This window comes from Crotalus tigris, unplaced genomic scaffold, assembly GCF_016545835.1.
Source record: "Crotalus tigris isolate CLP2741 ecotype Arizona unplaced genomic scaffold, ASM1654583v1 scf7180000024339.11422700, whole genome shotgun sequence".
Classification (NCBI taxonomy): Eukaryota; Metazoa; Chordata; class Lepidosauria; order Squamata; family Viperidae; genus Crotalus; species Crotalus tigris.
In genome coordinates, this window is record NW_024100509.1 from 11349400 (window position 1) to 11361643 (window position 12244).

At 40.5% G+C, this 12244-nt stretch overlaps 1 protein-coding gene across 12 annotated transcripts in view; it reads left to right on the plus strand.

The window, feature by feature from the left end:
• The window catches only part of FAT3 (FAT atypical cadherin 3), a 550618-nt gene that overhangs the window by 489996 nt on the left and 48378 nt on the right, over window positions 1–12244 (plus strand). For all 12 annotated transcript variants that reach the window (XM_039325844.1, XM_039325847.1, XM_039325850.1 and 9 more), the window contains one exon: window positions 11891–12025. In XM_039325844.1, the coding sequence (XP_039181778.1) occupies window positions 11891–12025 (135 nt within the window). The remainder of the gene's footprint in view (window positions 1–11890; window positions 12026–12244) is intronic.

A 12244-nucleotide genomic window follows, 5' to 3' on the forward strand; every position in this document is an offset into this window, starting at 1 on the left:
ATGCCATTAATTTTTTTTTTCCCAGACTGGCCTAGCAAGAGTAATACTACCTCCATTCCAATAATGGACTTTGCTTGGTGAAATAAAGACCAGCAGAAAACCACTGGACTTCAAAGTAGGTACTTCAAGTCTTGGCTATAAATCCCCAAAGATGGATAACATCCTTCTGAGTGCTTTAGTGGTTTTCTAGTCGGTGCCATTGTGAAATCAACCTGAAAATGCCGGTTAGCAGGGAGCCGTGCAGTAGCACAAGATTTGTAGCTTGGGGCCCACAAAGACAGACATAAAATACTCTTTCCGAAGCTTTAATATTTTAAAAGTTTTTGTGATAGCTATAAAATTCAACCTACAGGAGCCTGAGTTAAAAAATAAAAATAAAAGTAAAAATGCTTCAATTGATTCTCTGTCTGGATTAGTCTTCATACTTTGAGAAGAGTACCGAATGGTGACTTTGTGCAAAGAATGGGTTGATTAGTAAAAGCAACATCTCAGTTTGGGCAAAACGGGATAAATCTATGGATAAGGTCCCGGTTGCCTATCAGAACAGCTTTTGAGAATGTTGAAGTAGGACAGAAGAGAGCAACGTGGTGTCTGAGTGATGAAGATGCTCACCTCCTACTTGGAAGGTTGACAGTTCAACCCTAGGCAGCGGCAGATGTTTGTCTATCAGAGAGCTGTGAACTCTGCGTAGGCATCAGGAAGGGCATCCAGCCAGTAAATGCTCAGCTCCATCTGGTCACCCCAACTCTACCCCAATTAAAGGATCAAAAGGGAGTTTTTAGAAGTAGACAGAAGAGAAGAGGGGACAAGTATTTATACTAACTTAGCTCCCAAGCTTTTTCTAGTTGTTCAAAACAGGAAACTGATTCCATGTCTTCTTCTATGGGCTTATCTGCATTCTTACTAATAATTTCTGTGGTTCTAATTCTAAATTTTGCATCCTAACATCAACTTTTATGGCATCACTTACAACCGATTGGCAAACAAACATCACAAGGCATGTACAAACCTTTCTCATTTTGAAAAACTAATTTTGTGTGTCTCTCTCAAAATGAGGCTGTCTCTATCCTTCAAGGCAAAAACCAAGAAACAGGAGTTGTTAGGAGTCTCTAATGTACTTGGTTGCAGTCAGGACATTTGACAGCTTGTCAGAGGTCCTTTCTACTCCAATGTCTATCTAACAAAATCAAGGCACAGTTATTTTGAGTTTCTTTCTTAACATTTCCTACTTTCTCAGGACTAAGATATCTTTTCTATAACAGTTCTACAACCTCCTGACATTCCCTCTCACACAAGAAAGTTCTTCCTTGCTCCTTCTCTTATTGTCACAAAGGTCATGTCAAGCTTATGTCAGCCACTTAGCATCAGTGACTGAGTTGAGAAAATGGCCAGACCGAACCAATTTTGGATATCTCAAATAAAGCTAAGCAAGGGCGGGCTTGGTTAGCAATTGAATGGGAGACTACCAAGAAATCCATGACCGCAGAAGCCTCAAACTATGACAGTGGAAATCATTTCTGCTTTTTCACAAAAAACATAACACATTCCAGGTGCATGTAAGCAAAATGCATTCAGAAGTCCTTGGTGCTCTCTGAGGTTGGTTGTTTTCTTGCAGAGGTTTCATTATCCAAACTATCATCAATTTTAGTAGGGAATAAAGTTTGCTCTCAATTTATATTTTAGCGGGTTGCTCTGTCATTGTTGGTGGGAGTGGTCTTGGTGGATCTTTGGCTAAGTTATTTACTGATAACTTGTTTGGCAGTTTTTTAATTGGGGTATTGTTTGTTGTTGTTAGTTGCGAAGTTGTGTCTGAGCCATTGCGACCCATAGACAACATTCCTCCAGGCCTTGCTATCCTCTACCATCTTCTGAAGTCCATTTAAGCTCACGCCTACTGCTTCAGTGACTCCATCCAGCCACTTCATTCTCTGTTGTCCTCTTCTTCTGTTGCCCTCAATCTTTCCTAGTATTAGGCTCTTCTCCAGTGAGTCCTTCCTTCTCATTAGGTGGCCAAAGTACTTGAGTTTCAACTTCAGGATCTGGCCTTCCAAAGAGCAGTCAGGGTTGATCTCCTCTAGGACTGACCGGTTTGATCGCCTTGCAGTCCAAGGGAGTCGCAGGAGTCTTCTCCAGCACCATAGTTCAAACGCCTCAATTCTTTGGCGCTCAGCCTTTCTTATGGTCCAACTTTCGGGGTATTGTTTACTTCTTGATAATTGGTCTGATGTTAAGCTTGGTGTTAGTCTATGCTTTGTTACATTTCAACCGTGAACTAAAATGAACTCAGTTTTATTCAAAGGAAGCTATTTTTTCCATACATCCAATTATAGTGATCTGGCTACTCCAGGTTTAGCCAGGTTTAGGTCTGATTCCTGGGCACCTTCTAAATCAAGGGTCTTCAAACTTGGCCCTTTTATGACTTGTGGACTTCAACTCCCAGAATTCGTCAGCCAGCGTGTCTGGCTGAGAAATTCTGGGAGTTGAAATCCATAAGTCATAAAAGGGCCAAGTTTGAAGACCCCTGTTCTAAATGTTCATGATAGATCTGAGTGTTATATTTCAAAAATCTACAACATGGCCATCAGATCTCTTTCATATTCCCCCAATTTTCTTTGACTCAAGGTGTCCTTACAATAGGACTAGAGTCTTTGAAAAAATGTAGCTTTTTCTTCAGACATCATTGCTCAAAATCTCATAAATGTGTCTATCTCAAACAAGTTGCCACCACTTGACAGAATGCTGTGGCTTACTCAAAATACATAACAGTGCAATACAGAGGTGTCAGAATAGCTGGGTTTTTTCCTTCAACACTTCAACTAACCACATTTTACAGCCCTTCAGGAAATAGTCAAAGGCGTATTTTGATAATCATTAAGTCAAAGTAAATCTTTAAGGAATAATTATTTACCTAAATTATTGGGGGACCTTTCTATTGAGATATAGGTCTCTGGCTGAAGCTGCCACAATGACAAAATGACGCTGTGTGTGTAATCTGTAAAATTTGCACAATAACATCAGGATGCATCTGATATTACTTGCTGTCCTGTCATACCACAGACACAGAGTGGAATTTCTTATCTAGATTGCATGTCTTGGTTGCAAAAGACTACTGACACCTGGAAGGCAGATACACAAATTCTGGACGGCAATCAACTTGGTCTATCACAAAGCGTGCACATTCAATTCCAAATAAGAGAAGCAATTCTACAATCATTCTTCAGCAAAAGGAGAATGAAGAAAAGAACTCAGCCAAGGATGGGGCTGTCCACCATTTCTCTGTGGCTACAATATTTATCAGAATCGGCTTATTTTGCAGATCTACTACTACTATTATTGTCTATGGAGGTTCTCAGTCATCCAGGTCATGGTTGTCCCAAAGGTGCATTTGAAAAGGCAACTAGACTTGTTTTTTTTTTTCTTAGAAAATGTTTTTCTTCTCATCAAGAAGCTTTTTACATTAAGATATTTGGTGCTAGCATGGAAGTTTGTGTTCCCATAGGATCTGTTTGCTAACAGTTCCAAGGCACTCTACCATCATAGGGATGCTCCAACATTGGAAGTTTTTAAGAAGAGATTGACAGCCATTTGTCTGAAATGGTGTAGGGTTTCCTGCCTGAGCAGGGGGTTGAACTAGATGACCTCCAAGGTCCCTTCCAACTTTATATTATTATTATGGATCATCGCACAGTCATCTAGACGTTCAGACTGGATTTGGCATTTTTGCCTACCTACCTTACCCAGGACCTGGGATAGGCAGATGTGGATGTTTGATGGTATTACAGATATCGTCGCAGGATGGAAGCAATTCCTAATAAGGCTGCCGGACTTAACAATTGTCGATAAGAAAGACAAAAAAGTCTGGATAGTGGACTTGGCAGTGCCTGGAGACAGCAGAATAGACGAGAAAGAACTGAAGAAGATAACAAAATAAAAAGACATAGAAATAGAAAGAGTGTGGCAAAGGCAAGGAAGGGCAGTACCAATAGTAATAGGTGCCTTGGGTGCAATCCCAAAACAACTGGAGCACCACTTGAACACCATTGGCATTGACAAATTCGCCATTAGTCAATTGCAAAAGGTGGCCTTACTAGGAACCGCTTCCATCCTGCGACGATATCTATAATACCATCAAACACCCACATCTGCCTATCCCGGGTCCTTGGTAAGGACTCGATATTATTATTATTATTATTATTATTATTATTATTATTATTATTATTATTATTATTATTATTATTATTATTGATCATCGCACAGTCAGCCAGATGTTCAGACTGGATTTGGCATTTTGTCTACCTATCGAGTCCTTAACCAGGACCTGGGATAGGCAGATGTGGATGTTTGATGGTATTACAGGTATCGTCGCAAGATGGAAGCAGTTCCTAATAAGGCCGCCTTTTGCAATTGACTAATAGCGAATTTGTCAATGCCAATGGTGTTCAAGTGGTGCTCCAGTTGTTTTGGGATTGCACCCAAGGAGCCTATGACTATTGGTACTACCCTTGCTTGCTTTTGCCACAGTCTATTTCTATTTGTAGGTCTTTGTATTTTGTTATCTTCTCCAGTTCTTTCTCTTCTATTCTGCTGTCTCCAGGCACTGCCACGTCCACTATCCAGACTTTTTTGTTTTTCTTATCGACAATTGTTAAGTCTGGAGTGTTATGTTGCAGGTGCTTGTCTGTTTGAATTCTGAAGTCCCAGAGCAGTTTAATTTTATCATTTTCTATGACTTTCTCTATTTTATGATCCCACCAGTTTTTGCTTACAGGCAAGTGATATTTTTTGCAGATCTTCCAATGCACCATTGTTGCTACTTTGTCATGCCGCTGCTTGTAGTCAGTCTGTGCAATATTATTATTATTATTATTATTATTATTATTATTATTATTATTATTATTATTACCTGAACAACTGCCAAGCTCTGTGGCCATTGTATTTGAATTTTATGGACGTTCTGCATCAGCATAGCCCATGAAATTCTTCCATTCAAGTGTTGACAGTGTTTTCCTTCAGACCCCATCTCCATTTCTGCCTTCTGTCTGAAATGATGAAAAGATTGGAACTATCAGACACTTGGGAGGGGCCAGCACATGGTGATAGTTGTCTGGGAATGTTGTGTCATATAGAACTGTCATATTAAATTATTAGCTTCTTCCTATATACCTCTTGGCCTCATAGGAACTCACTCACGTCTCAAGTATGAAACAACTGAAACGTGGCAAAGATTGATTACAAGGCCGCATCCTGACTTTACTGCTTGGTGTCAAGATTTTACCAAAGGTTAAAAGGTTGTGAAAACATGTGGTGCTCTGTTCCCAAAAATCTCAGCAGGGTTGTCTTCCCACAAACCAATGTATATTCATGACTTTTGCGGCTTTTTTTTTTTTTGTTTTTTTGTTCTCCTAACTTGTCTCTCTGTCAGGCACTTGTTGAGAATTATTTCCTGACGTGACATAAAATTTAATTGTGTTCTGAAAACAAATATCCCGTGCATACAGATCAGTATGCAGCCTTCATGTGATATCGTGATACATGAAACGTGTCGGCAGAATCAGATGGATAATCAGAAATTTCTAAAGAGACTGTTTTAACTATTCATTGTTGGTTTTGGGAGCGAATACATTATAACCCTGCTGCTTAATTCTCTGAGCTTATTTCTGAAACACATGGTGAGAATATGGATTGACTCCGTCATGTTTATCCACTGTGGTTGGTAATATTTGCAAGGGAGGAAGCAATCTTGATAATGAGGCTAAAATCTGTTTATTGACTGGTTTTTAGATTTCTACACCCATTAAATGGTAACACCAACTGATCTGATCTCAAAAAGCTAAACAGGGTTGGTTTTGTTTACTGCTCAAGTGGAAAATATTAGAAAAGACCAAGCTCTTATTGACTAAATTGGGAAATCCCTCCCCCCAAAAATAAATGATACATTTGCAAATTGGTTCCGTAAGCATGGAATTGTTCATGAACACCCCAACAGGAGTTTCATTCAAAGACTTTACTTGATATTCCTATGTAGCTGTTCTTATGTGAATCCCCCCCCCCACCTTCCATTTTACAGGATAGACCTGCAAAGGTCATAAATGTGAGGACTGTTCATAAATTGCTTTCTCATCATTGCTGCAACTACAAACAGTTGCTAAATAAGTCGTAAGTCACTTTCAGTTCCATTGTAACCTCGAATATTCGCTAAACGAACTGTTTTAAACCGAGGACTACTTGCAAAGGAAAGCTATAGTAAGTTCATAAGCACAATCCCAGTTTCACTTAGCAACTGCTTTGCTCGACGACCAAGTTGCTAGTCCCAATTGTGCTGACTAAACAAGGATTAACTGTATGTATCTCTCTGGGATATATTACCAAAGCAGAATGCTCTTATATACACACAGGCAGGCCAGGGCCTGCGGGAAGTGCCCGTTTTTCTGGTTTTCCTAAAGGACAACTGAGGCAGGGCCACTCAGACCTTGAGGGAACACTGTTTCCGAAAGTAGGAGTGTTAATGGAAAAGACATGCTTCTGTGGTCCCATAAGATGACATTTTCTAAACTTATGGGACTCGTGTCTTTGATGGGCTGACGGGCTGCCACAAAGAAAAGGGGGTCAAATTATTCTCCAAAGCACCAGAGAGCAGGACAAGAAACAATGGTTAGAAACTGATCAAAGAGAGAAGCAACCTGGAATTAAGGAGAAACTTCCTGACAGTGAGGACAATTAACCAGTGGAACAGCTTGCCTCCAGAAATTGTGGGTGCTCCATCACTGGAGGCTTTTATGAAGAAGCGAGACCAGGGGTAGGCAACCTTGGCTCTTTTATGACTCGTGGACTTCAACTCCCAGAATTCCTGAGCCAGCATGGCTCAGCTTGGAAACTCTCCCTTTCCCCTCAGCATGGCTGGCTCAGGAATTCTGGAGTTGAAGTCCACGAGTCATAAAAGAGCCAGGTTGCCTACCGCTGCGCTAGACAGTCACTTATCTGAAATGGTATAGGTTCTCCTGCTTGAGCAGAGGGCTGGACTAGAAGACCTCCAAGGTCTATTCTATTCTATTCTATTCTATTCTATTCTATTCTATTCTATTCTATTCTATTCTAGATTCTCAACCCTCCAGGTCATGGTTGTCACAAAGGTGCTTTTCCAAAAGGCATCTGGACTTTCTTGGGTTTTTTTTTCTTTGAAAACATTTCACTTTTCATCCAAGAAATGTCTTCAGTTCTGTCTGGTGGCTTGTAAGAGTGGTAAAACAAATATTAGTCCTGGCAGTATAAATTAAACCAATTTGCCTTGAAAACAGTCCAAATGAAATCCAACACTTAGCTCTATTCTAATCTCCCCAGGAGGCACTGCCAAAGTCAGGAGGCCTCTCCTCAACTGGTTCTTGACTAGCCATGTTAATTGCAGAGAGACCTGGAGGAGGACCTTTTGAAGACATATGAGTTTCCTACGAGTGGGAGCCATAGTGTAAAATAGCAGTATGACAGCACTCATGGTGCTTTTATGTGCCTACTATTTCCTTTTCCCTCTAACGTTCACCCTGTTCTTGATGCAAGTTGACGGATGCAAATACATTGGTTATTCTGGAAAATTTCTCCCTCTGTCTTAATTTGCACTTAAATCTGCGAATTCACCTGGGAGATTCACAAGCAAGACACGGGCAGAGGTCGGCCTTCGCATGCATTCATTTCCCCCGTGTTCCTTGGCTTCAAGAACTGCCGTCAAATTGTCTGTTTAAAATAAATTTACATATACTCCTTGATTCTAGATATTTTATTAGAACGTGCCTTTTTGTAAAGCTTTGCTCTTAGTAAAACCAAGTTATAAACACAATTTTTTTAAAATTCTTATGAATCTCTTTCAAATATGTCTCCTTTTTCAGGTCTGTCCTTTATTTTTTCCAAGAAAATCTACATGAATAGTAGTTCAGCTTACTTTAGATTTCAGAGTATTATGGTGATGATATCAAGAGCCATTGTGGCACAGTGGTTAGAATGCAGTATTGCAGGCTAACTCTGCCCACAGTCTGGAGTTTGACTCGGGGGGTGGAGATTCAAGGTTGACTCAGCCTTCCATCCTTCTGAGGTTGGTAAAATGAGGAGCCAGATTGTTGGGGGCAATAGGCTGACTCTGTAAACTGCTTAGAGAGTGTTGCATGGCACCATGAAGCATTATATAAATCTAAATGTTATTGCTATGAACTTTCCACTAAAGAAAACAACAGCCACTGATGTATAGTTGAGGTCTGTTCATTATCCTTCCCTTATCCTAACCCTTTCAGTTATATACAGTGATTATGGATCTCATTTGCAAATGTTTTTAATTCTCCAGTTTGCTTTTAGCTCCCCTAAAATAAGGGTTTCAGATCATACTTGGCCCTTTCGCAGCATACCGCAAACATGCTATCAGGATACAAGGTGAGAGGCTCAGAGCAGACACTAAATTTGCTTTAATTTAAATGTAAGCTAATTACACTTTTTGCTATGACTCCATATGTACTAAAACATATTAGTTTCTTATAGCATTAAAAATTGTAGTTTAGTGGCCATTTTTACAGGTGTTCTGAGGACCCAGGCCTCACATTTTTCCTCTTCATCCTTGTAAGACTCCAAGATAGATAATTCACTTATGATCCTCAGCAACAGACATTGAAACACAGTAAATGCTATATCACTAGGAGTATAAACTGAAAATACAGAATACAAAATAATAGTCTAGGAAGGGACCTTGGAGGTCTTCTAGTCCAAACCCCTGCTCAAGCAGGAAACCCTATACTGTTTCAGATAAATGGTTGTCCAATCTCTTCTTAAAAACCTCCAGTGATGGAGCACCCACAACGTCTGGAGGTGAAGATGAACTTTGGTCTCCCTGATCCAGTTATATAACTTGAGACACAGTTTGGTATAGTACAGTGGTGGCAAACCTATGGCACAGGTGCCAGAGGCGGCACTCAGAGCCCTCTCTGTGGGCACGCATGCCGTTGCCCCAGTCCTAGGCCATCAGCTGGGTTTTATAAAACCTTTTCGCTTTAGGCCTCCGCCGCCGTGTGCAAAAAAAAAAGGTTCAATCAATCAGTCAATTTCAACTTCTCGCGGGGAAAAAAAAGATCTTGCAAAGTTGGAATTGATTGATTGAACTTTTTAATCCCACCCAGTCTGCCCTTACCACCGCAGCCACGCCCACTCAATGGGCCACACCCACCCGGCACCCGACGATGCATAAGTGGGTTTGGGGTTGCAGTTTGGGCACTCGGTCTCTAAAAGGTCCGCCATCACTGGTGTAGTAGTTAAGATGCTGGCCTAGAGACCAGGAAGTATGAGATTAGTTCTGCCTTAGTTATGAAAACTTGATTTTGAGTCAAGTATTCTGTCTCAACCCAACCCACCTCGCAGGGTTGTTATTGTGGGGAAAATAGGAGGAAGTATTAGGTATGTTTGCCACCCTGAGTTACTAATAAAGGTGGGATAAAAAAATCAAATAAATAAATACACCAGGATAAAACCTCCCTTGTGTTGTATTGTGCAAGACTTTATATGTGGCTGTGTTATATAATGTGGGGTTGATGTTATCCAGTTTGGTATTGAAACATACATCTGCAAGAAAACAACCAAGATCAGAGAGTTCCAGGGACCCTATAGTTTAGTGGTTCTCAACCTTTTTAATGCCGCGACCCCCAACCGGTCGTAAGTTGAGGACTACTCAACTGGTCGTAAGTTGAGGACTACTCAACTGGTGCAGCACCGTTTGCAGAATGGGACTTTTGGCGGGCTCAGCAGGGCAGAGACAGCCTGGACAATTCCTATTGGCTTTTGAAAGCCAATAGAATTAGACTCTATTCAAGAGAGTCTATTCTATTGGCTTTCAAAAGCCAATAGAATAAAAGGGAGTAGCACAGCTAAAGAAAAGGGGGAAAAAATGGCGGACTGCGTTGTTTGGCGACCCCCGTGAAATGGTCGTTCGACCCCAAATGGGGTCCCGACCCACAGGTTGAGAACCACTGCTATAGATCAATCCTGAGCTGGAAATATTCTCTTCTACTTATATGTTTTGTGCCTGTGCTTGACTTTATCCCTAATTGTGACCGACTCTAATGAACCCACATATAGGAGTTTACCAGCCAAATTGCTTGTCCAACTCATAGCAAGGAGCAAATAGCTGCATTCAGCTTGGATGATCCAAAAGTTTAAAAACTGTTGTATTCTTGACCAAGTCATATATACATGCTGTTTCTCATTTTTACTTAATTTTGATCAAAATGAACGAGAATAGCACAATCTCCAGTTGAACTGCACATGCTCAGCGTATTGATCTGTTGTAGCTTGACTTTGCAGGGAAATAAAATTTTGTAAATTAATAAAAACGGCTTTGGTCCCAGGCCTGCGGAGTGATGTTTATGATTTGTTTAAGGCCTCTGGTTTGGTTTGTAGATTTTTGTTGTTTACTGGATTATTTTTGTCAGGGCTGCTTCTCCGATTTTAGCTCTTATTATGATTTTTTTTTCTAGAGTTGTTATGGGGGGGAAAAAGAGGTATGTTGGATATGTTCACCACCTTGAGTTATTTGTAAAAATAATAAAGACATTCTACTCTATTGAAATGGAAGGGAAGGAAAGAAAAATAGGAGGAAAGGAATGCATAGGTCTGAAGAGAGGGAAATAAGAGCACCAAGGTCAGATTTCTGAGTTGGGTCTAAATTGTGACATGTGCATTGGGATGTGCAGTGTTTACACCAACCTAGAATTGTAACAGTAGAAAGCTAAGGGTCATGAGGTTCTTCCAAGCCAGAAATCTGAAAGCAATTCCCACATTAACCAGCCACCACTTTAGTTTTATTTTTCTTTGGAGACCTTTTTCCAGTTATATCCAACTTCTTAAATTAGGCAGAGAGTTCCCAGTACTGTGTTGTTATTTGTTGTTGTTTTAACTGTTCAGTCATGTTCTACTTTTGGCGCCTTTTAGGCAAGTGCTCTCCATGCTATCTTGTCAAGCACAGCTTCTTTCAGTTGTTAGATATTCACCTTTGAGTCAGTTTTGATGTTATCAAGCCAGCGTGTTCTTTGCTTGCCCCTTCTTGTTCCACTAATTGAGTGGAATAAATTAATCAAGGAGAGAAGCAACTTGCAACTAAGGAGAAATTTCCTAAGAGTGAGAACAATTAACCAGTGGAACAACCTGCCTCTAGAAGTTGGGAGTGCTCCATCACTGGAGACTTTTAAGAAGAGCCATTTGTCTGGAATGTTATTGGGTCTCCTGCTTGAGCAGGGGGTTGGACTAGAAGACCTCCAAGGTCCCTTTCAACTTTGTTATTCTGTTCTATTCTGAGACCTTCACCTTCCTTGTTCATTCCTAGCATCGTTGACTTCTCCAATAGACTTGCATGCATGACATGGCCAAAGTAAATTAGACATATCACAGTACTGTTGCAATTGTCAATTCACCCAGCATTTTTTTTATTATTAACTTATTTGCCTGGCATTTTCCATTCAATTTTACAGGCTCCGGTTATATTTTCAGGCTCTTCCTCTTTTATTTAAATATTTATCGGTTCTTTTATTTAGATTCAGGTTCTGTTATTTTAATCGCATTTCGATAGTATGTTGCTTGTTTCTTGTATGTTTTCTTGCTATGGGATCTCTAAAGCAGCTTAGATTTCAGGTTCAGCGTGTATTGAATCTGCTAAGATGAATGTTTGTAGAGAGGGAAGCAATCATTTTATAGCTTTTCCACTGTTCCAGCCTTTGTGCCTTTAGAGACTGTTCGTGTCTTCAGAGGAACCAAACTACAATTTTGTCTGGCCTGAGGATCATGTAAGAGAAAGGTTAATTGACGTTAAGAATATCTTAGTTTAAATGTGGATAAAGTGAGTCTGTTTCTTACCTTCTCGTTTATAAAACAGGAGGATTGTGTCCAGGCTCTAATGATCCTTGCACAGAAAAGCCTTGCCCAGGGGATATGCAGTGTGTAGGCTACGAAATCAACCAGAGACTGTTCATCTGTCAGTGTCCACCTGGAAAACTTGGAGAATGTTCAGGTACACAATTTGCTCTGCTGCTGCTGTATCTTCTTGGTCAGATCTTTAAGTCCTGTCAGTCTTTTCTTCTAAACCCTCTTGAGTTCAACATCTCTGAAAGTCTGTGGTGGAATGTAGTCTAGATTCCCAGGAGGCAGGAGCTACATTCCAGAGAACCAAGAGACAATGAAGTTTAGACAGTTTGGCTGGGAGAAAGAGAATTAAGACAGCTCCTCCCTA